Consider the following 24,619-nt stretch of genomic DNA (forward strand, 5'->3'; position numbering starts at 1 on the left):
AGCAATAGCTGTTCTGAGCAGCAAACACTGGCGCGGCCATTCCTGCACCTGCCTCTGAAGACTGCTGGCTGGGCTCCTTGGGATCTCTCCCTGAGTCTTTCCTCTCCTACAGCAGTGCCTCTGCCTCCTCCAGGTACATGGCATCTGCCATCAATGAGTAATCACACAGAAGTGAAGAGCTTTTCAGTTGCTACCCTACTTCAGGACAAAAATGATGAGAGAAACGCAGATTTCACTGCCTTTTAGGACGCCACTGAACTAGATGGCAGTGCCAGTGCAGTGTGCTTGATACTTCCATTTGAAGTGTTCTCGAAATGTCAAGCAAATCAACTGCAAGTTCTGCACATCAGTGCAGACCCCGGAGTCCAGGTTCATGAAGGAGAGAGGGGGCCGCTTACTTCTCTTTTGATATTTCTTTGCCTACACTCCAAGCCAAGGTCACAGTAACCCAGTGCTTATTTATCAAGAGTACAGGACAGCTGCCAAGTGCCCAGGATCAAGGCAGACGGGCAGGCGCCTGACTGCAGAAGGCTCAGACAGGTTGAGGTTTAGCTCCCCAGGTGATTCTCGCACGGAGACTTTTATTTCAAAACCAACTTTGGGATTAGCTTTTGTAGCAGATAAAGGAAAAGCTCTTTGGAATGAGAACTTATTAGGAAGTGAAGTTTCCATAAAGCTTTCTCCTTGCTTTTCTCTCCTTCCAGGTGTATGCCTAAAACCAGTTCAACCTACTCTGCCTCAGAACGGTCACACCTGCCCCAACAGTAACACCACAGAAAGACCTTAACTTTTGACAATGTGGGTAGTTTCATACAGCATAAAAACTACACCTGCATGCTACATCAGTAACCAAGGGGACATTTCCTAAGTGCTTATATAGCAAAATTAGACTAAAATACTAGCTAGAGACTTAGAAAACATTTCTGATTGGTGACACACTAAATAGAATGCCACTTCTTAGTAAAAGCAAGGAATCAGCTTGAGGTTTTCTGAGAGAGACTGCATGGAAGATGATACTGCAGCCTCTCCATTCAGAGCCTATTCAGACTGCAGAATTCTAGGTGTAGTCAGACCCACGGAAGGTGGCAAATGTGACAGAACAAAGATCTAAGCTAGATGCAAAGGCCACTGATGGAAGCTGTGGAGCCATCTTTTCTCGAGGATAAGACAGATGAAGTTCACCTGGCCGAATGCTGTGGCCTTTCCATACACTGTGAGCTAGCCACTGCTGAACACACAGGAACCACCTTCCCCGGAAGAGACAGATTCTGTTTTTCTCCATGGAGTGCTGGAGAATAAGCATTTACATCAGTACTCCGAATTCTCAAGAATTTGGAAACATGTTTATTAGTGACAATAAACAGGAGAAGAGCCTTGGAATTACTTTAGTTCAAGGAGAAACTTATCCCATAAAGTCCTGCTTTCCAGGGGTAATGTTTTGTTGGCTCGTGGAGAAGTAAAAGATTCCTGCTCTAACATAAGGCCTCTTCCTAAATATGGACTCTCACAGTCAATGGTTAAGAAAAGTATATCTTAAAAATACAATGAACAATAATAATGAGATGTTAAAAGAAAAAATTTTGCAAATGATCTGGGATGGGTTCGCTGCCCTCTGCTAACAATCTTAATCTCTTTCTGCAGCCACTACCAACTTGTTAGCTGGGTAGTAAGACGGTGGGGGCATACACAGGTTTATAACCTGATTTAGTTATGTATTTTTTAATGTATTCAACAGCTGACTTACTTCACTTGTTACATTTTGATTAAAGTTAACATGCTCATGTGTTTTGTGTTTTTCCCTGTCAATGATGTCTGGGCATCAGAGCAGGAGGTGGGAAGTATGCTTCATAGGAGAAGACCATCTGAGAATAGAGAGTGGTCATCAGGCTAGACCACAGAGGGAAATAATTCCCTTTTTCAGTTTATGCACAGACAGAACAATGGACCATGAAACAAAGACCTGACTCCAATGTCTGTTAGCTTGTCAACCTGAGCAAGTTCCTTATTCCAATCTGTAAAATGGGTAAAATGTGGATAATACTAATCCAACAAGCCCAAAAGTTTGAACAATAAGATGGAAATGTTTATGAAGGATTTCACAAACTTGAATATGTTGAAAAAAAAAAAATGTAGTATAAAAGGAACAAGCCATAGACCTCAAATATAACATCCACTCAAACATCACCAGGAGAGACAAATCAAAATCTGTGATGATGTTAAGGAAGTTAACTTACAAAAGTACATTTTCCAGTCTGTATGAAAATGGTTTAATAACAGTGAAACTTAAAAAGTGGTAAAATTAACAAGGTATATTGGTTAAAGACTATTTTTTCCAACCATGGCAAATAGTATGCAGACATTTATCAATGCAAAGCTTTTAGTCCCTCTATCATGTACTCTGAATCCTACTTACTATTCAACATAAAACACGATACAGTCAGAGGTTTCTTTGGCAGACATAATCACATGCATCAATATGTCAAATTCAAAGCATTTTCTCCCTTAAACTTACCTGACCGAAGGCATCTGATCAAAAGACAAAAATGAACAGTTTTAATAAGCAGTTCAGTTTATCAGTGTCTAGAAGGTAACAAAAGTACCAAGATCAAGCTTTGTGGAAGTTAAGTTAAAAGAGAAATAAATTTTACATTTTATTAAATCATCAAATATAATCACTTGGGTATACTTTTATTAGCAAAAAAATAATAATACCAATGATAAAGAAAAGAGGAAAAAAGTAAATGTGCCTCAGACCAGAATACCATAACAAAAGTTTTGTGGAAGCTGCATTTTATTTGAAAATCCACCCATTTTTGCTAACATACATTTTAATATTGTAAACAAAAATAGAATCTGCAGAGACAATGCAACAAGTATGCTTAACTCATGTACAGAATTGCTTTCCTACAACAAACTGTCCTTCTTAAGGCCCCTCTCAACCCAAATGTTAAGATGTATTTACACAAAGCACCGATCAACAGTGCAGCTTAATTCTTCGTTAACTAAACTCTTGGCTAGACATTAACTTTAAAGATACTATTTCCCCTTTTTTAAAAGGTACATGATCATAACATGGCATGAGCCAAATAAAAGGTTCAAGGATTTTGTCCCCTCCCCTCCCCCCCATTAACACCTCCTAGAGTTTTACTGAAAAGAAGGAAAGTCTTGAAGTGAAAGCAATTCCTCACATTCATTTTGGAAAGGCCCTAATGTCAAATGGAAAATAATGACATGCCAAGCACAAAGCAGTAAAGTTCCTTCCCAATGCACTAATGCTGAATTTAAAATGTAGTGCTTTTCCCAGTTCTGTGAACTGTTCCCTTGCAAAATCCTAGGCACAGAATTGACTATAAGGATTAATGCATTTATAATGCTTCCCTAAATCCCATAGAAACTGAGAATTCTTAAGCGATTCAGACCTATGGACTTGCCTTAAAATATTTAGTGCTCTGTATGTCAGCTGAAAAGCATTCTGAATCAGATTCATTCTTATGGATAAAAATCAAACATACTGTGTACATCCATACTCATTTTCATAAGGAGGTTTGATACAATATTAATGTTACGTAAATTGATAATCATAAATAAATACAAATACTTAAGGAATGTCTACTGCAAACTGAATATATAATTTTTTAAAAGAAAAGTTAATTTTAGTTACTGTTTCTGTATCTGTGAGGACTGGAGAAAAGAAAGATACTGTATAATTAAGAATTATGATTTGATCCCCCCAAAAGAGTCCTGTTGCATTACAGTAAAGGACACAGCTCTTCTCTCCAGGCAGCTTTTCCAAATACAAATTTCACTCTTTCCAAATAAGGGCTTTTCTTGGTAGGTTACTGATTATGGGTATTAATAGGAGATGAAAGAACTGAAGAATTAGTCACCAAAAAGACAGTCTGAATTCATGGCAATTCTTGGCTTTATAAACTGTATTGATACGTTCTCCTATAGACTAGTCCCAATTTCCTTCATGGGCCTTCATTGGGTTACTGTAGCATTCTAATGAGAGTTTAAGAGACAGCAGTTTGGATTTTGCTGGAAGTAAGTATTTGCTGCTTGAGCACTTGTCTTTTTGGAATAATTCCATTCTCTTCCATCTAGTTACATAAACTGTATCTGGGGGGGAAAAAAAAGAGTGTAAGTTAATTCACTGCATTGTAGAATATCTTCTCATAAGTAAAAATGCTTTGTGTCTCTTACTATTCAACTTGCCTGAAGTGTTCATGGCATGCTTATCACAAACCCTGATTACAAAACGAAGTTAGTATTATCAGCTTATCGTGAGCCAGAATTCAGTATTTGAAGCATAATTACAGGAACTTCCAAATATCTTTCTAATTACTAAAAACCAAGGGGTATGGGAAGAAAGAAGATGAACGAATGATTTTTCCATGACAAGTTCAGAAAATCTCTCCATGAACACAAATATTCCACATAAAAATCTCATTTAGGCAACAAGCAAAATTTGAAATATTATTTCCAAATATTATAATAAAATCAGAGATAATTAAGGGAACAGTAATATTATGTTTACTAAAAATTTCTTTTCTAATATAAATCAAAATCGGAAAGATCTACAAAAGAATACTTTTCAATAGGGTGTCAACTAGTCACTCAGATATTTCTTCACTCATGATATCTTTATCCTTTAAACTGCTCATCCAAAGACATTACTGAAATAGATGTGCTAATAAACTGTTGTCAAATCAGAAGAGTACACTCTCAAAGATCCAGAAGGTGTATCTACACTGGGGGCTACGGCATCAAGAAGAACAAATGACATTGTCTTCCAGGAAAAGAGGCAGTGTGGATCAAAAGCAGAATCTTTCTATCAAAAAGGGCACTAAGTATTCACTTGCCTTTAATTTAAAAATATATATAAGCTGTTTTTTTGGAAAATACTACTGTTTTAAGATAAAAAAGGCATACATAAAAATATAACCCTTTAAAGAAATTGTTAAAATGGATTCTTCACAATGAATCCTGGCCATTGAATCCAAGATGCTCCTAATAAAGCTTGAATCCAGTGCGTAAAATTGTGTTGTTCTCTATAAATCTTTTAAGACTGAATAAAACACCCAGTTTTTAACGGGTGGTGTTTGAGCTCATCCATCTGTTGTGCACAGTGGATGCTTATGTGTACATATGTGAGACGGTCCTTTGGTTTCACATCTTCTAATAATGTTAAAGATATTTTCCAAAAGTTCTTTGTCCTTATGCCCTGTCTTGATCTATTCTTCACCTAAAGAACAGAGGAGGAGGAGGAAGAGAGGGAACCTAGAGTCCTTTAAAGAAACAAAGGAGAAGAGTAAATTGTGCTTAATGTTTGGTAATTTTAAAAAGTATTGATATTTAAGTCCCCATCTCCCCCAACAAGCAGCAATACCTAAAGTGATTTATAAGAAATCCTCCAAAGAGAGCTCTGCAAAAGGGTCCTTTCCTGAAGCTCTGTGAGGACTGGGACTGGAGGGGCTGGATGCTGCCGACAGCTGGGGGAAAAGAAGACAGAGAGAGGGGGAGAAAAAAAGATCTCAGAATGACAGAACATGAAAGCAGGAAATGTAATGAAAGAAGAAGTGGTTTTTGTTTTGTCATCTTTAATAAATATAATGGCAGCCCTTGCAGAAGGTGGAATTATTAAAACAAAAGTTTCAGTCACACATCAAGTTAAAGGGTATCCAATGGCATGTGTTTTTCAGAAAACAAATTCTTGTTTCTGAATTCCAAAGGAATAAAGTCTTTTACCCGAAAAGGTCGAAATAAGCTGACCCATGGTTAAGACTGTTATTGCATGTGTGTGTGGGAGAGGGGAAGACGGGAACCACAGCCTAACTGTGAGACACAGAAGATGGCTTCCTGTGTCCAGGCTGTCTGTCAAACGGTGTGTCCAACCTGACCTCAGTCCACACCCAACACATCTAGCTGCAATACCCTTTCCTTCCTTCCTCATAAGAGGTGGAAAGTCCTGTTCTCAGTGTTCACACTTTTTTGACATGGAGTTGTCTCCTGCCTGTTTATCTGGACATGCCACAGCTGATGCTTCTACTCTGGGAGGTAGAAGGAGCTTAGAGGTTATCTGGTCCAACTACCCGCATACTGCCCTGAATATATGGAATACTTAAGATGTTTGGTTCAGCTTCCTGTTAGAATACATTCACTTGATTCTTGGAATTTGCTCCTGTTGTTTAATTTGAATATACAGTAAGGCAAGTAGACTGCTGAACTCCATAACATATCTTTAGTATCCCTAAAGTACCAAGATGTTGACTTCATATATGTATCTCCTTCACCGAGCCTACTTTAAAAGTATGTTAAACCAAATATGAGCCATTTTAGTTTGGAACAAACTTTTAATTTTTTCCTACTCCTCCTGCATCAGATTGCAGAGGCATGCAAGCACAGGAATGTTCAACTGAGCATTAAATCAAAGTTAAGACTAAGTAGAAATAGTTTCAATTCATACCTCAACATTTGAATTCCTATAAAGGATTTCAAGGCTCAAAATCTGTCTTTGCTGGGTCAAAGTGATCTCATTTCTACCTTTTTATTTTCTTAAGAAAAGCACTATAGAGAATGAAGAGCCAATGAGTTTCCAACAAATATTACACCCCACGTATATGCAATTTGTTATTTTGGATGCCAAGATTCATTTACAGGTTTAGAAATCATCTTCAGTTATATTAGTGGTTGAGTCATTTTCTTAATCCACACCTTGTTCTCAGAAATAAATGTTCAAAGACAATGGGAAGAGACAATGGAAAAGTTGATGGAATTACACAAGCAGTTACAGATGGGAGGACAGGACAGCAGGTCTGGGTTTGGAGATTCAAGTATCATCCGTGCAGAGACAGAATAAGGTGCAACTTAATTAGAAAGACACTTCCTCCTCACCTTTCAGACCAACCAGGATGACCATTCAGAAGCGAAATGATTTTAAGTAAAGTGATCCCTGAGCCGGAGGGAGTTTAAGATTAACTGGGTTTTTCTCCAAAACAGGTTTTTTCATTTGAAGTTAAAAAACAACAACAAAAACCCCCTGCTTACTGCAGATAGATAACCATCCAAAATCAACAGTCTCCCATGAGAGCCCCACACTAACACATCTTCTTAAATCAAATTTTCATGAGGGCAGCAGTCTGAAGACCTGACAGTCTCAGAGGAAAATGCCCCTGAAGAATATGGTCAAAGGGAACACCATAATTCTGTTCTTTTCCATATGTGTGCATACTGCTGGAGAAAAGTCCCGGAGGTTTAAAAACAATGTTGAAGAGGATCAATTTTTCTTGAGGGAAAAAGTGCTAGTTTCTAACTAATACTTCTACTATTCTGTTAAATTGGCAAAATAAACACATACATATGTCTTCTACCTATAAAAAACATGTAGCTAAACTAAAACATGAGAAAACAAGACTTAATATCCCTGCAGTAAGTTTCGTATCATCAACACCCATTTCAAGCAGACGAAACCTTGGCCCAGAATGGACTGGCTGACTGCAGAGAGTGCCAAGGACTGAGCCATGGAGCAGCCCTTCACCAGCTGGTCCCACCCCTTCCTGGCACCTGTACCGAAGCATAGGCACATCATGTACTGGTGAGAAGGCAGTCAGCTCAGCGAGTAAATAAGGAAGCAGAAGGAACGGAAATATACTGCAATGGCCCAGTTAATGCTCAAGGAAAGAAGGAAGAACAAAGTACACAAAGGAGCAACAGGATCCTGGTAGGTGAGAGGCAGCAGGATTTAAAGAGCCTGAGAAAGTCACGTTAACCCTCCTTTACTTGTAATTCTTGGGAGTAGATTAAAGAACACGCAGGGTTGCTATGTACTGGAGGATAAGGAATTTAAAAAAAGAAAAAATCCAATGACCATCATTAATTACAAAATCACCATATTTTACAAGCCAGCATAAGACAAATTGTACCTGACCATTTCAGTAAAATTGTACTACAAATATGCCAACACACAAACACACACACACACACACACCAAACAAAAGAAAAAGACTTTCACTCATTTATTTCAAGTAACATTCTCTATACCAAAATTCCCACAGAGCTTAAAAATTAGTACAGCTATCAGTTTGTTCAAATTAAATTGACCTATCTCACAACTAAATATGCCATTTAAACAAAGCAGTCAGTCTCACTAGTCTAATACAGACATACTTAAAGTCTTCTCATTTTATAGGAAAATGAAATACTGAGAAGCAGTGAAAGAAGAGTCGCATATAAATAAAAATTCTAAAATGTACAAGTAATTGATGATGGCAACCCTCAGTTGACATTCCTTCACCCCCTCCCGCCACTCTAATCAACCTTTAAAAAAAAAAAGGTTGAAATAGAAAAAAAAAAAAAAAATCTAATGTTACCAAAAATCTTTGTTTTTATCTCCAGAGCAAAGATTTTTTTTTGGCTGTAGTGTGTGTTTAGTATAGTAAAGACGAGAGTACAGAAATCATAAGTTAACTTTATAAAAAAGCAAACATACGGAGAATAAAGGAATTTTTTAAAAAGAATTCTATCAGTACACTAAAAGATCATAAAATAAAAATGGTTACTCCTTCATTCTACTCCCATTCAACACCAAAGAAAGAAAATTTCATGTTAGAACAGGAAAACAGCATCAGTCTCAGAAAGTGAACCTAGTGCAATTGAAAGCTTATGGGAGAGTAAAAGACTGGGTATTTAAGGACAAACTTGGCTGTGCTTAAAATTCTTAGAGAAGAAGCACCTTTGCCACATCTTTACATTTGAGTTTGAATTCAAAAGCCTGGATAGCAAATAGCAATGCTGGAAAGACTCATTTTGTCTTTGTTGAAGAAGCAAAGTTAACATCTTAGGAAAAAATGGGTATATTTCCTTTGCCTGGGATGAGAGAGCACAATTTTATGGAAAGATGGAAAGGAATCTAATCCTGGCTCTTTTGTAAAATGAGGTTAAGAATATCAAGACCCAATACCCACATCCCCGTTAATGGCTCTCTTGAGGATTAAAATATACAAAAAGCACCCTGGCATATGTTAGTCACTCAAATATTAGTTCAACCTTCCTTACCACCTACAATCAAATGCTCATCTAGTCTTACATAATAGGACCCACTCTGTCTTGTCTGTGTTGCTCTTATAAGAGTTCTTATTTTACCATCAACCAGTCACTTGTGCTTCCATTTTATACTCACCTTTAGGCTCCTCAGATGTAAGAAACATATTCTCCCTGTCTCTTGTTCAGCAACTAGCAGTGACTTACACATATTATAAGCATTCTATAACATGCTAAATTAAAATGTTTTTTGGTGATAAAACAAGCTCTGTATAAAAATGGTCACCAAAGTGGGATATTAGAAGTATTAGAACTTCCCTATTAATTTTTACCCTTTTAAAATGTCTATTTTTACATGTTATTTAATGTACATAACATACTGTTATAGGGATATATAAATATAAATACACTGAGGGTACATGCTTAAAGAATATTTTCCTGGTATTGCTGTGCAATGGAAACATTTTAGAAACCTCAAGCCCTACTTAATATGATTTCACAGAGATGTCAGATATAAAACTGAGCACAGAAAGGTATGTTGTTTTTGAATAATGTTAGACCATGGCCAGACCACTGAATCCAGATGCATAGGGATATAAACATATAGTGCTGCATTCCAAAATTTTATACTAAAGATAATGCTATTCTCAGCTGCCTCTGTAAAGTATGGCTAAAAGAGAGGACTTCTTTCTCTACTGCATAAGGTAGAGGGCCTGTCCTGTACGCTGAGTCTAGTGCCTTTTGATAACTGCTTCTTGCGTTTATGCTTAACACAATCCATCTTGGGCTTCTGCCCATCAATAACATCACAAAGTTACGCCAACCTTACTCCTGTCACCTTCAAAGCACTACTTCATCTTGTCTTAGGGACACCAGACAGTGACCTAAGAATGTATGTTGTTTCTAAACCTCTCTACTGCTAGAGTCCACATAACTTAAAACTATTAACATAGGAGTGACATTATTCCAAAATGGCATCTAAGTCATCTCCTTAGAATTATGGCAACCTAAACCGACAAAGAGTTAAAGAAGACCAAATTGGAGACAGGGAAATAGATCAAAAGATTTCCTAAACTCATGGGAGGAAATACTATTAACTGACCTAAGCCAAAAATGAACAACATTTCTGTATATCAGAATTATTTGCAAGGGTAAGAGAAGTCTGTTTAAAGTTCCATTTGATGGATGGAAATCATGAAAACTGGCTCAGCTTATCTGAATAAAATGTTCACTGCTCATTCATATTAGACTCTTACCCCTTGAAAAATAAAGAAAATGAAAAGCTGTAAGGTTTATGTCAACTGGTACATAAGGAGACAAAATAATAATTACATGTGCCTACAATGCACCACTTATTTGCTGTTTATTGAAAATATGGCACTTTGGTTTGGTTAAAAAAAATTTCCAAACTGTGTTCCATCTATGAGCTTGAGGCTACCTGCTTTTACCTGATTTATCTATTGGGCTTCCACTAAAAACGTCTAAGACAGAGTTCCTTAGACTTAGACATTTTCAAAAGAGGTCTGCCCCTCCCCACAAAAAGAGACTTATAAACTGTATTAAATTGGACCAAATAAAAATTTTAATTATTATAAAATAAAGCTTGGTACTTTAGGGTAACACCACCTCCACAAATGCTGAGCCAATTCAGGTGCTGCTGATAGAGTCCTCAAGAGCGGTGTGTTGGGTTCCTGTAAACAATGTCCAGCGTCTACACCTCACGTGGATGATTCAGGCCCTAATGCAGACCGTGCTCAACCAGCCTGCCCCATCCCCACACCCCAGTGACCACCCTAGCCTGTGGCTCTCTGTGAGTTTATCTGATGTCATCAGATAATAGTGAGTCATGATTAAGGTTTCAAAATAATGAACTATGAATTATTATATTTACAATAAAGATAATTTGTAACACATGGGAAGAAATATAAACTGTATTATTATAAATCAGAAGTTGGGAATAGGGACGCCTCATGGAATAGAAACAATTTCTGAAAATAGGGCAACCTTGTAACATTTTCTTCTAAAGACAAAAAAGGTTCCTTATAATCATCAATAAAAAAAACATAAACATCCACATTCTTAAGTCAGTTACAAATATTTTCATTTGGACTGTTCAACAAACTTATAAAGTACACAAGGTAAAAATCACCATTCTATAGATAAAGAAACTGAGGCTCATCGAAGTTACATAGACAACTTTCTCTGAAACACCTGGTTAGTGAGGAGTCGAGCTGAGAGTCTGTTGAACTGTATCCCCTAAAAAGATATGTTGAAGTCCTGACCCCTATGAATGTATTTATGAATGTGACCTTATTTGGAAATAGGGTCTCTGCAGTTGTAATCAAGTTACGACGCGGTCATTAGGGTGGGCCCTAGTCCAATGACTGATGTCTTTGTAAAAAGAGGGAAATGCCATGTGAAGACAGAGACACAAGGAGGACGCCATATGAAAGAGGCAGAGACTGAAGTGCTGCAGCTCTAAGTCAAGGAATGACTGGGGCTACCAAAAGCTGGAAGCGGCAAGGAAGGATCCTCCTCTAGAGAATTCAGAAGCAGCATGGCCCTACTGACACCTTGTTTTCGGACTTTAAGTCTCCAGAACTGTGAGAGATTGAATTCCTGTTGTTTTAAGAAATCGAGTTTGTGGTACACTTTGTTACAGCAGCCCCAGGACACTAATGACAGACTCGAAAGCAGATCTGCTGATTCCAAGGCTGGTGCTTTGCTTTCTCTCTAAACTCTGCTATCTCAGTCTCAACTCAGCTAGAATTCATGGCTATATTTTAATGTACAGAAAAAAGTTTAAGAGTAGAGAAATAATTTTTTAAAAAGGACTTCTCTAGTAAATGTTAGACAGTCTGTTACACCTGTGTGCTTTCTATATTCACAGTGCTGTACACAATCACTGATGTTCATCATGAAGATTTTGCAGAACTTCACAGTCACCCAAGATTTTATGAATATGTTCTAAGTTTTGTTTAAAACAAGAATTAGATTTCCACCTTTTAGAAAAAATGTTCTCAGCAAAAATCTAGTGAAAAGGCCTGGTCGTACATGTTGTCTTATTAACAATAATGGTAAGCAGACGGGACTCCTCGAATTTTTGTTTTGACTGATTTGGGTATGCCCAGGGGACTGCAGAAACATTCTCACCTATGGTTCTAAATCCCAATTCCCAAAGTAAATCCCCTCATGGGATCTTCTACTAAGCAAGGACGAATGAGCACAACACACTGCTGACAAGGCAAAAGGCCTTCACAGAAATGCAGCTGGGCAGATCAGCTGACAGAGAGGCACTGCCAACACCCACAGTTAACATACCAAGAAAGTAAAAAGAACAAAAAACAAACAAAAGAAACTAAACTAAGCCTAAAAGCAAAGAGAGCTATTAGTTCTTATACACAGGAAAGTCATTAAAAAGGCTTTTTTTTTTTTTTTTTGGGTAAGACTTGAATTATTCCAATATCCAAAGCCAACAGTGCCCCCATTTAGATCGGTAAAAAGCACTCACAACTAGCCCTTGTGTCCTTTCAGACACTTAACTGATGTCATACTTAAATTTGGCCGATACAAACAAAACCCAGCAGCCATTTTACATCTTTAGCCACATCCTCCGTTAAAAAAAACCCTCAAAGCCCCCCAATACCAATCAAGAAAACAGTAAAACTTTTAATATGCTTATTTTAAGAATTAAACCCCCAAATGTAACACTCTACTCTATTTAAAAATTAAATCCCCAAATGTAACACACTAACATTCTACTATGGTTTTCATATTGCCTTTGGAAAAACAGATAAGGGATCAGTTTGAGTTTCTCATATAAATAAGTGATAAGAACATAATAAACACAAGCCTCCCCCTCAAAAATCTTCAACATCTAAACTGTCTTATAAACATTCATTAAGAGAATGTTAGTTCATGTCACAGTAACTTAAAAAAAGCAAAACTAACTAGGTTAACTGTCTTCATGCTTAGTAACATAATAGCTGCATAATGCAACGCAGAATGAGTTTATAAAATATTGACCAGCAATGGACATTTCAATTTATATACCAGTAAGTACCAGTAAGATTTATACAAAGCATGAGCGAGAGGGCGTTAAGAGTCCCCACTCTCCCCAAGTTAATAAACACATTAGTAACCGGTAACAGGCAATCAAATAGTGTGAGGAAGCACAGAAGAGAAAAAAAAAGCACTAACCATAGGTATCTAGTGTTTTCCATGTAGTCAAACATCTAGAAAGATGCACTCATGTAAAACATTTAAAAAAAAAAAAAAAAGCTACAACGTTAGGCATGAAACACAAGAATATAATACCCATCTTTAAGCATCTAATAGTTGTGTTAAAATATCTTAAAAAATACAGAATAAGCCAGCACAAAAAATGGGAACAGAATAAGTGTATAGGAAGGCATAATTTCAACACTACAGTGTAGTCTATTAGATTAAAGTTATACTGAAGACCATTTCCTAAAGAACAAAAAAGTCTGAGCTAACAGCCATGTGGAAGGTATTAGCTACTTTCTCGCTAGCAGGCACTAACACAGCACTAAGAGTAATCTAGATACAATTTAGAACACACAACACATTGTTTGAAATACCTCACTAATGGTAATATGATAAATATATGTGGGAGGGTTGAGGTACTCTCAAGAATATTAACTTGGTTCAATGGTAAGTAGGCAAGAGACCAGGAGCTACAAGTTATGCCTTTGGTAAGTAATGGCTCCCAAAAGAAATACTTCAAGGAATAGGAAAGAGCTGGAGAACTGGGAGTTGATTAAAAGATTCTATTTTGATGGTATTTGACTTATATTTAAACTATCATTTACTTTACAATGTACAAAGAGACGTCTCTGCCTCAAGGAATTTTTATTGAAAAAAGAGCAAAACAATGAGAGAACAATTAAAAGGTAATTCATTAAGAAAAATTATTTTGGTTACTACTACCACTGGATGGACAAAATTAATGCAAGGGACTGGCTAAGAATCATTAAAATACTAAAGCATGAGAAAATCTTTCCTACTTCAAAGATAAATAGTTTAATTTTTAAATGATTAAAAATATTCAATCATGAAATTAAAGATGTCTTTATTCTTCAGGTGACAGTCATCTAACATTTTAACTTATGGTCTATTAGCCATGAAATTAAACCAATTTTGAACACTGCTATAAATTATTACAATGGTTATAAGTAAGTAAAAAGATATACCGATGAGAAGCAGAGTAAGTTATGAAATGGTAAAGGTAAGTTTTCAACCAAATTCACTTGTTTGACAAATAATGGTCAAAAACTATTATGAATCAGGCACTGTTTTAGGAACCATGAACACAGAAGTAAACAAGCCACATATAAGCCTGCCTCTATGAGGGTTACCATCTAATATAGGAGCCTCAGATGGATGGATGGATGAACGGACAAATGGACAGACTGACGGACAAACAGATGTCAAGTAGTGGTAAGTTCTATAAAGAAAAATAATGCAGAATAAGGAAAAGAACTTCAGATCTCAGAAGAACTGAAAAGGGACAAGACATGACTAAGAATGGGTAAAGAGTAAATGCACTTTATGACAGACAAAGGACTTCTGGAAAAGACAAACAGCAGCAGAATACTGGATACTTATCGAGAGTCACAAAGGCATGGGAATTGAAGAAGCTGAATATTCTGTTTATTCATTATTATTCTTACAAAGAGGGAGATTCTGTGAGGTAGTTTTTATGACAGAAGGAAAGCCTTACATTTCAGTTATATTAGATTTGTCTCCTCAGATTTCTGAATATGGAGCTGAGATGATACAAATTCTGCCTATAAACGTTTACTCCAGTATCTACAAAATGGATTAAGCTAGAAAGGCAAGAAAAGTTCCAATCTGGGCAAAGGATATAGACTGCAAGAAGGGTGGAGCTAATAATAGCAGAGGAACAATTAATGGGACTTTGTGACAAGACATATGGAAAACAAAGGGGGAAAAGGAATTAAAAGTAACATTATAAAATTTAAGATTCTGACTTTCAACTGATTCAAATAACTGCATAAGGAGAAGACCAAAGCCTCTTTGAGCCACTTTACTGCCACCTGATTTTCTTTTCCTAGTGATCAATTTCCTTCCTTCACAGGTTTTTCTCAATCAGTAATATTTAAAATTAAGTACTCACTTCAAATTTGATTTCTCAACTAGAAACTTATTACCTTAATGTTCTCATTCTCTTCTCTTCTGGTATAATTAGAAAAAGGCAGTTCTATCACTCTTTCATTTAAAGAACCTGGAAATTCTTGCACTATTTTTGGTGTTTCAGTGAAAGTTACATGGATTTCAAAAGGAAACAGGATATAAAATCTGTGTTAAGAACACATGCCAGGGGGCCAGCAATTTTTTTAAAGGTAGATTTTTTACTAAGATTTTTTTTTTTTACCATATTAAAAAAAAACCCCTCATATAAAATGTTTCAAGGTTAAAAGTATTATCCAAAATTGTATAGGATGCTCTTGACAACTACAGTAGTTATACCCCAAATACATAAATATAGTTTATAATCCAACAGGAAGCCCAAGGAATTAGCAGAGTGCTTCGTTGCTGACAAAAGGAAGACAGTACTACTGTAGTGGCCACAGGGGCTGAGTTGTACTAGTAGAGAGGCAGTGTGGCACAAATGAGCATTCGACCAGGAATCAAGGATTCTGGGAGCTAAGCTGCATTTCACCACTTAGTTAACCTTTCCAAGTCTCAACTTCCTTTATCTATAAAGATAAAGGATGATGACAATAGTGATCCTAGGCCCATCTACCTTAAAGATTATTTCGAGAATAAGATTAGATAATGTATGTGAAAGTGCTTGGAAACTGTCAGGCAGCATCCAAGCTTAAGGTAACAATACATTCTGTTTCTGAGACAGAAGCTTCAACTGGATCAATACAAATAATTTTGGCAATGTAACACTGTATGCACTGGCAAGTGTAATACTTATATCCATTCAAGTGGAAAAGGAATAAGTCCATTACCAAACGCTCCCATGAATGTTTTCAAATAGCATTAAATACATTAAGTAACCAATCAGCTGGCATCGGAAGCCAAGAAAGGTGTACTTTAACAATCACATGTCATTATTTCTAACTGTTAAACGATATGGGCACAGCCACAGATATAGAAGGACAAGCTGTCCTATCACTTTACAAGGATCTCGTTCCATAGTATGCCGCCAGAGAAGTAAATAACAGAGAAACTTCGTATCTCCTCTCCTAACCAAAATGAGGAGAAGCTTTTTTCAGATAAAAACAGATTCCCCTGATGCTAACAATGAGATGAAAAAGAAAGTGAGTATTTAGGTGAATTTTCTTGAACTGGAAGAAGGCCTTAGAAACATTTGAAGAGGAAAGTCTTTCCTGTGAAGACATTAGGTCAGCATGGCATTTCAAGCTTTTGTGCCCTTTTGGGGGGTTTGCTTTTAAATATGATCTTTAGCAGCAGGAAGTTATCTAATGAAAAAATAGCATTCACAACTTTTGAAGACTTGTCAAGTTTCACAAACATCTCAAAGGCAACACCTTTATTGTAGCACCATTCAAGCCAAGGCACTGAGTTCTGAGTTCAAGGTTTCTAAGGCCCACAAAGGAGAGCATGTCAGAATCATTATCAGAAAAAAGGTTCCTTAACCTCAGAAAAACGATCCTCTGAACCCACCAACTGTAAGTTATGAAGAATTTTCCAGCTTTAATATTTGTAATCTGCTTGTCCTTTCTTTCCAAATAATCAATATTCCTAAAAACTCTTAGATGAGAAAGATACGCGAAGAAAATAACATTCCACAATGAAGGGGAAAAAATGCTAATAACCTGCTTCTCAAGTTGTATAAAAGGATTTTCTGCTATTATATTTCTTCCACATCAAGCACATTAAAACAGTTACGTGTAGCATGTTAATTAGTACCTGTGCTCCTGATACAGGGCCAAAAGGGTTTGGTGGTCTCATGACAGGCTGGTTGTATATTAAGGTTGGTTGTGTCATTACAGGTACACTTCCCATTTGAGGAGGCTAAAAAAACAAAAAATGTCAAGTTAAAGGATGTTAACTCACATTTTCCTTATTATGCGTAAGTAAACAAGAAGGATGACAGGGATGAACAGTACTAGTACTTTTGCATTAACTCAAAGGGAAAATACCTGTAAATGCAAATAAGACTGACAGCTACAAATTTTTAAGAGTATTTTTTCAATACGGAAAGTCTTTAATGTGCTCATCTTTTAAAGTTTGCAAAAAAAGCTCAACTTTTTCTATATGAGTTGCAAAATTCAAACTATGACAAACAGACTAAATAATTTAGACCAAAAAAATTTCCAAATTTGCCAGCTTTAGACATGGGAAACTTGAAACTACAAAATGGCTAAGACATTTCAAAGCAAACTGCCTTTGTATATCAAATCAAGTTCTTAACGCCATTATGCAAATAAGCACAAGGGAAAATAGTTGATTGTTTGAAGAAGTTTACTCCCAATGGTTCTTTCATTTTATTTCAGACATTTTCAGGGAAAACCAAGAGGCTTAAATTACACACAAAGAGGTTAGTTCATTCTTAAATAATTGAAAATAAATCTCAACCAACCATCTCTTTAAAAATTACCACTCCATGGTATAAAATTAACGTAAGTGACAAAATAGAGTACACACTGACCATATTATTTTGGTTAAAATGCTATATTCTAAAACCTTATCTTTCTGCAAGTTCTATTTAACCTTTTAGGATGACTCCTATTTGTAGTGAGAGATTCATTTTGAGTTTTTTGTGCAGACACCTTTTTTATGTAATGACTACTAATCCAAAAGCTGTGCAACTCCTTCATATGCAGGAAAAGAGCTACAGATGTATAATCAATGAAGCAGCAGAAGCAGCCACAGTAGCAATACCAACGGATGCAGTGCTGCCTCCCACCAGCAACAGTTCCGCCAAGTGTGTGGTGGGCTGAAGCCACTACCTTCATTCTTCTTTATGTGAGTCTATGTATTAAGAGAGTTGGGAGAGTAAGGGCAGTCTAGAATGTGGGTTGTGGGCAACTTAAAGGTTTAAGGACTGTTTCTGTACTATACCAATCATGTCATAGGAAAATTTCTGCAGCCTTTACTAAACTAAATTTACCCCCTACACAATTCAAGAAATATTAATTCCCCCTTCCCCTAAAGTGGTATTCAGGTTATAAGACCTCACTGGTATTAATGTAAGGTCATAGCAACAAAGACTTGGAGTTAACTCATTAATGTTTAAATGAGTTCATAATGAAGTATAAAATGCCTAGCAAACTTATGAGAGGAAAAATAAGCCAAGTAAATACAGTGAACATTAATAAACAGTATTTGTTGTATAATGACTATTCTAGAAATACTTATGAAACCTATGCTACGGTGCAAGGTTCTGTGTTAGGCATTAAGGATATATGTGGCACTAAGTTCTTTCTTCAGTTAAATTGGGAAATAAATGCATGTTAAATGTGAGTCAACCTATTTTCAAAAAGCTGTGTTGGGAAAAATACTTACGATTCCATATCCTATCATGCCTGTTGGTGTAGTAGCAGGATAGGCCATTACAGGGGGTGCCTGACATGATGAAAGAAAAAATAAACAAGGAAGTATAACTCATGTATGTCAACTGAGTTCAAGGAATTAAAAGCTGTAGTTCCACTAAAAAGAATTGCTAAGACAGCTGTGATTAAATATGACATTTGTGTTTGCTAATAATTGTGTCAATTAAAGCTCAATGAAAAAAAGTGTCTTGAAATCAGCGGAAAAGCAGAATTATCAGAAAGAAAAAATACCATTTAACGTTAGATACAACAGTGATCTAAGATTTCAATGTGCTTTTACAAGCTTTAAAAATATTCAGATTTTTAAAAATATTCAAAGTTCTAAAATTTAAAGTCTATCACCAACATAAAAAATGTTTGCCTAGAAAAGTAGCATTACTGAATGTTTTCCTAGGTACTTCATTTTTTGAGCAAAAAAAACCGTAAAGATCCCAAATCAATGAACAATCTGATCTTCCAAAAAATTAGTTTCTAAGGACCTCATTCACTCTTTTCAAATAACTCCAAAGATTTCAAACCACTATGGAGTTATGACTACTTCTAAGAAGCACAAGTTCCTACATAGAGTGTGTATACTAGTATTCCTTCTAATTTATTCCGTAAATTATTTAAACTATCTTCTGCAAAGCACCAATTCGGAAGAGCAATACATTTTTAAGTCTGTTTATGCTTTAAGTCCTAAAAGAGCCATCTACCACTAAGATGTTTAAGGTCCCTTCCACCTCCCACGTTAACTCAAAATATACAATCTCAGCACAGAATCATTTTAGATATATCTGCTGTCTTAACAACATTCCCTGTGTGTGTTATCTTATAATAAAAACTGAAGCTGAGTACAGGCGAAAGACCAATAACACTGTTAAAACATGAAAAAATAACAAATTATATGGCAATTTGAACATACACATGGAGAAGTTAAATGAAGCATAACTAAAGTGAACAGTTAAAAGTTTAGTATTTGGGTGAGCATGTAGGACTTATTGGTCTCTCCCTACTTAAAAACCAAGAGCTGCGAGAGCAGTAGACAAACTGCCAAGTTCAGCAGAAGCCTGTAAGATTTCATGCAATTGTTATTTTCAACATTACCACAATCAACATTTCCCTTCATTCAGAAGTCATCAAGTGCATAGTGGCAGCACAGATACAGACACAGACACCCAGCCATCTGGCAGCAAATGGCAGAATATTAAGCAAGAAAAAAAATTTATATTTCCCATGCCACCATCAGAATCAATTCTGCAACAAACCCACAAAATCAGTAGATGCTAGGAAGAATTTTTGGCACATTGAAAATCTGAATGTGAAAACAAGTAATAGCTAGAAGGTTATGAGATTCTGCTACAGCATTGGTTAACAGCATGCCAATTTATTGCAAAAAGGCTAGTTTTTGGTCACTTACGTATTGTGGAAAATGCATGCCATTCTGTTTTTCCCAGGGAGAACAATTACATAATGCAATAACACTGGATTAGAACAAGTACTTACACAACAGAAAATACATACAGAGCATTTTAGTTCACATGAACATTCATTAACTACCTAAAATCCCTTGTATTTCCAGTATCTAATGGAAGAACATCTATACTAAAACACTATCAAGGTTGACAAGGGAAATTTAGTCTTTGGCATCATCACCTTACTTACATAATAGTTTATCGATTACAAGTGTCATTAAAACATAAAATCTATCAGTAGCATCAACAGTGCAAAATTCAGTGCATCCCATAAACAGGGTTGCATTGTATAATGTCTACCACAGAAAAAAAGCAAGCAGTAATGAAAAGAGTTGGTAGTGTAACATCATTATATATTTTAATAAAACATCAATGAATGTTTAAAATTTTTAAAAATTTAAAAACCTTGACAGTGTTTAAGGATTAATAAAAAGGTTAGAAATGTAAAGAAATGTCAAAAGCAGCAGTTTATCTAAGTAGTGAATCACATCACCAGCCCTAAATGTTAGTCATTAAAAAGAACCTCTATAAAATACATACATAATGTTTTAACAAAATCCTTAAGAGATGATGTACCTTACCATATACAACACAGCACCATAGATATTGCTTCTTATCAACAAATTTTAGATGGTTAGATGCCTATTACATGCTAACAGTCAATCTTAAGTCAAGTGCTATTCGCAAACTTCTAATACTTCATATAGATTAATACTAATTTAATACAAAATAAGAAAATATTCATTGTATTTTTATATCATTTGGATTTATATCATTCCTCATATATTATCAATGTATAATTCACTTCTGAGGCTATAAAATCTACTAACCTAACCTCCTGCCATCCCTAGTCAGAGAGGTGTGTCAGAGTGGGAAAAACACTGGATTCCGAGTCAGAAGGGATGGATTTCAATTTAAATCTGCTTTCTAGTTGCTTTGCACTTGAGGGAAAAAAAAAATTGCATAACTTTATCCTTACAGTTGGGACAATAGCTGCTCAAACTCCCCCAAGAGTGCACTATTTACAGACTCAGGATAGTGTGTGTGTGTGTGTGTGTGTGTGTGTGTAAAAATGTAAACTATTTAAATGCAAGGTTTTATTATTGGTGACGGTAGTGACCACTACCAGAGAAAAAGTACTGATTTAAAAAGGTGGCTAAATTTCAATACTGTTTTCCATTAATGAAGACTGAAACTAATAAAACTCTTTAATGTCATGTAAAACTTTAACAGCACACTATTTTTAGCTCAGCCCTATTAATTTTAACATACAATTAACCCAAGGAAACAGCGAAACAGCACAGTGCTCTGGAAGAGATTTAATAACAAAAAGTAGTTATAACAAGGATAATGTGGGGAGATCAGCTCTGTGCTTTGTAACGACCTAGAGGGGTGGGGTGGGGAGGGTGGGAGGGAGACTCAAGAGCGAGGGGATATAGGTATACATATAGTTGATTCACTTCGTTGTACAGCAGAAACTAACACAACATTGTAAAGCAATCATAACCCAATAATGATGTAAAAAATAAATAAATAAAATGAAAAAATTTTTTTAAAAAAAGAACTAACGCCCCTGAAGGTATATTAAAAAAAAAGTGGGCAAATGGGGATATATGTATACGTGTGGCTGATTCACTTTGCTGTACGGCAGAAACTAACACAACATTGTAAAGCAACTATACTCCAATAAAAAAAATAAAAAATTAAAAAAAAAAGGATAATGGGGGTCTCTAACAACAATAGAAAGGATACAATGTGTGGCTTGTGTAATCAAATGCTGCTTATTAGCACACTGTTGCAAAAAAGCATGTTTCAAATTTTTCTACAAAAAGAAATTGGTTTTCTCTGACCCAGGGAGACTTACTGGATTGGTAAAACAGCAGCTGACCAAGAACAGGGGTACAGCCACAAAACTACTCTGGGGCGACCATACCTTATAGTAATTAAAACCATTAGAATTTCTTCAGTACTAGATGCTAACTCATTAATTATCATATACAATTAATTTTCATTATCATGGATTCTGTATTTGCAAATTTGCTATGCACTGAAATTTGTAATCTCAAAATCAATACTTGTGGTACTTTTGAAGTCATTCATATATGTGCGCAAAGTGGTGAAAAATTTGTCACCGGATGCATTCATTCCCAGCTGAGGTCAAACAAGGTGGGGCTGTGCCTTGTTTCAGCTCTGACATGACGATGACCAGAAGATGGAGAAGTAGGGAACAGTGTCGTGTACTGCAAGAAGCTCTGGCTCTGGGGCCAGTTGGATAGGGCAAGAGTCTCTCAATTCAGGCACCCATTAGTGGGGAGGCCTCAGGCAAGTCACTTAACACCTCTGGCACTCGTTTTCTCTTTCGTAAAATAAAAAAATATATAATCCACTAGAATGAGTTTTTTTGTTTTAGGATTTAAGATTATAATCTATGTGAGATGTGTATGTGTATAGGCATACTCAGTTAAAACTATACTTGCTTGGCTTTTGTTAATACTGTCATATAATTTATATAGTTGATTCTCCTTATTTGCTGCACTTATAGTCTTAAAAGTCACCAGAACACTGAATTAGTGAACACTGCACCATCAGTGCAGCGGTCCCCAACCTTTTTGGCACCAGGGACGGGTTTCAGGGAACACAATTTTTCCTCGGGTGGAGGAGCGGGGAGAGAATGGCTCAGGCGGCAATGCGAGCGATGGGGAGCAGCAGATGAAACTCCGCTCGCTTGCCCGCCACTCACCTCCTGCTGTGCGGCCCGGTTCCTAACAGGCAGCGGACCCATACTGGTCTGTGGCCCCAGGGGTTGGGGAGCCCTGCACTGGTGAACACTGAGCCACTGTTGGGGGAAATATGTGTATGTGTATGAATCTAGCAATTGGTTCAGTGTTAAGGTTATTTATTTATTGTAGATAAATAAATAATAGATTTGAAACCAGCAGTAGAGAATAGTGATTAAGAGAATATGCTCTGAGGTAAGGCTGCCTGGGTTCTAAAAACCCGCCCAATCTCTGTGATCTGGGCGTATTACTTAATAACCCTGTGTTTTCATTTCCTCATCTGTAAAATTGGGATAACAATAGTTACTACCGTGTAAGGTTAATTTGAGGATTATATAAAACAAAACCACATATTATTTGTTAGAATGATGCCTGACACAAAGTAACCTTTAAATAAATGTTAGCTACTAAAATGTACCTGGCAAACACAGTAAACCAAGCTTCCTTTAAAAGAAATACAAATTACTTATATTTCTAAAACTTGGTAACAATCTTTCCACTTATGCCTTATCACTATTTTAAAAACATTTTCATGTTACACATTTACCTAAATCATTCATGTTAGTATATAATGAGCTTTTCCAACTCACCATTGTTGCAGCATTCCAAGCAGTTGTTGGTGCAACCTTTGGTTGCCAGTTAGACCCTCCAGTTAGCTTCTTTTCACCTGGCTGACTCCAATTTACATCACTTTAAATAAATATGAGTGAGAATATTAAGTGTGTGTAATTACGAAGTTTCTTTACTATACATTCAGATTGAACAGAGCATTTAAGATGCAGACGACACGTGTACACATACTTTCTTGAGAGGAAAGCCTAATCAAGCTCTAAATGGCACACAGGGGAAGAATACAAATAAAACACTCACTTCTTAGTGGTTCCATTTCCAATGCCAAGATCTAGGACAGGAGAAAAAGAAAGCATTTAAAAACTAGACTAATTTTTATAAAACAACTTATTTTAAAGATTAAAGAATCCAAAAAATACTTACTGCCAACAAGGTTGGCTAAGGATGAATCCAAGTCATCAGATACTAACTTGTTAGGTGGGAGTTTGGCAACAGGAAGACTCTGGTTCTGAGAGGCCACTGTTGGTTTGAGAAGTCCACCTAGTTCATCAAAGCCTTAAAGTTACAAACAGACGAAATAGGATTTGTAAGGAACTTTATGGTGCTACAGCTTTCTAAAGGAGGTCTCTGCCTTTTCTCCTTGTTTGTTTACTGGAGAAGTCCTCCAGGAAAATGGGCACTAATAAATGCTCTTAAGTGGAAAAAGGAGAAATCCACCATTTCAAATCCCTTCTCTGTGAAAGAGAAGGGAATGGAATTAATCCTTCCCCTCAGCTGACAAAATTTTCTGAAGACTCACTTACACCTGAAGCAATACAGGTAAAAAATATATCTCTGTAACTTTGAAAAAAAAGTTCCTTTTAAGAAATAATATTTTATAGACCTTTTTATACTCTTCAAAGTGGAGAATGTAAGGTATATGTAAAACAGTATATTAGAAGCAAGTGAAAATGAACTACTAGGTTATCTCTTTTCCTGTCTAAAAACAGCTAGCCTAAATTATACATAAGAAATAGCTAAACTACACTCAAACTGCATAAAACCATCTAGTAAAGTAGAACACTGCTTAAAAATAAAAAAATAAAATAAATAAAATAAAATCCCTTAAGGTTCTCTACCAAACGGTAGAAGGTAAAACAAATCCAATCAACCAAAACACCAAAGGACTGAACGGCACAACCCAGGAATACTAGAGAATATGAAA

At 36.2% G+C, this 24,619-nt stretch overlaps 1 protein-coding gene across 13 annotated transcripts in view; it reads right to left on the reverse strand.

The window, feature by feature from the left end:
- Positions 1–3,326: 3,326 nt before the first annotated feature.
- PICALM (phosphatidylinositol binding clathrin assembly protein) overlaps positions 3,327–24,619 on the reverse strand; it is a 107,840-nt gene continuing 86,547 nt past the window's right edge. For 4 of the 13 annotated variants that reach the window (XM_007168503.3, XM_007168501.3, XM_007168498.3 and 1 more), the window contains 8 exons: positions 23,839–23,970; positions 23,716–23,746; positions 23,436–23,535; positions 20,014–20,037; positions 18,568–18,627; positions 16,969–17,073; positions 5,390–5,492; positions 3,327–4,119 (listed from right to left, as the gene is read on the reverse strand). In XM_007168503.3, coding sequence (XP_007168565.1) covers positions 5,400–5,492; positions 16,969–17,073; positions 18,568–18,627; positions 20,014–20,037; positions 23,436–23,535; positions 23,716–23,746; positions 23,839–23,970 — 545 coding nt within the window. In that variant the 3' untranslated portion in view covers positions 3,327–4,119; positions 5,390–5,399. The remainder of the gene's footprint in view (positions 4,120–5,389; positions 5,493–16,968; positions 17,074–18,567; positions 18,628–20,013; positions 20,038–23,435; positions 23,536–23,715; positions 23,747–23,838; positions 23,971–24,619) is intronic. The other 9 variants (XM_007168504.3, XM_007168499.3, XM_007168495.3 and 6 more) reach the window with 4 other exon arrangements.

Source organism: Balaenoptera acutorostrata, chromosome 9 (genome assembly GCF_949987535.1).
Source record: "Balaenoptera acutorostrata chromosome 9, mBalAcu1.1, whole genome shotgun sequence".
In the NCBI taxonomy this organism is placed as follows: Eukaryota; Metazoa; Chordata; class Mammalia; order Artiodactyla; family Balaenopteridae; genus Balaenoptera; species Balaenoptera acutorostrata.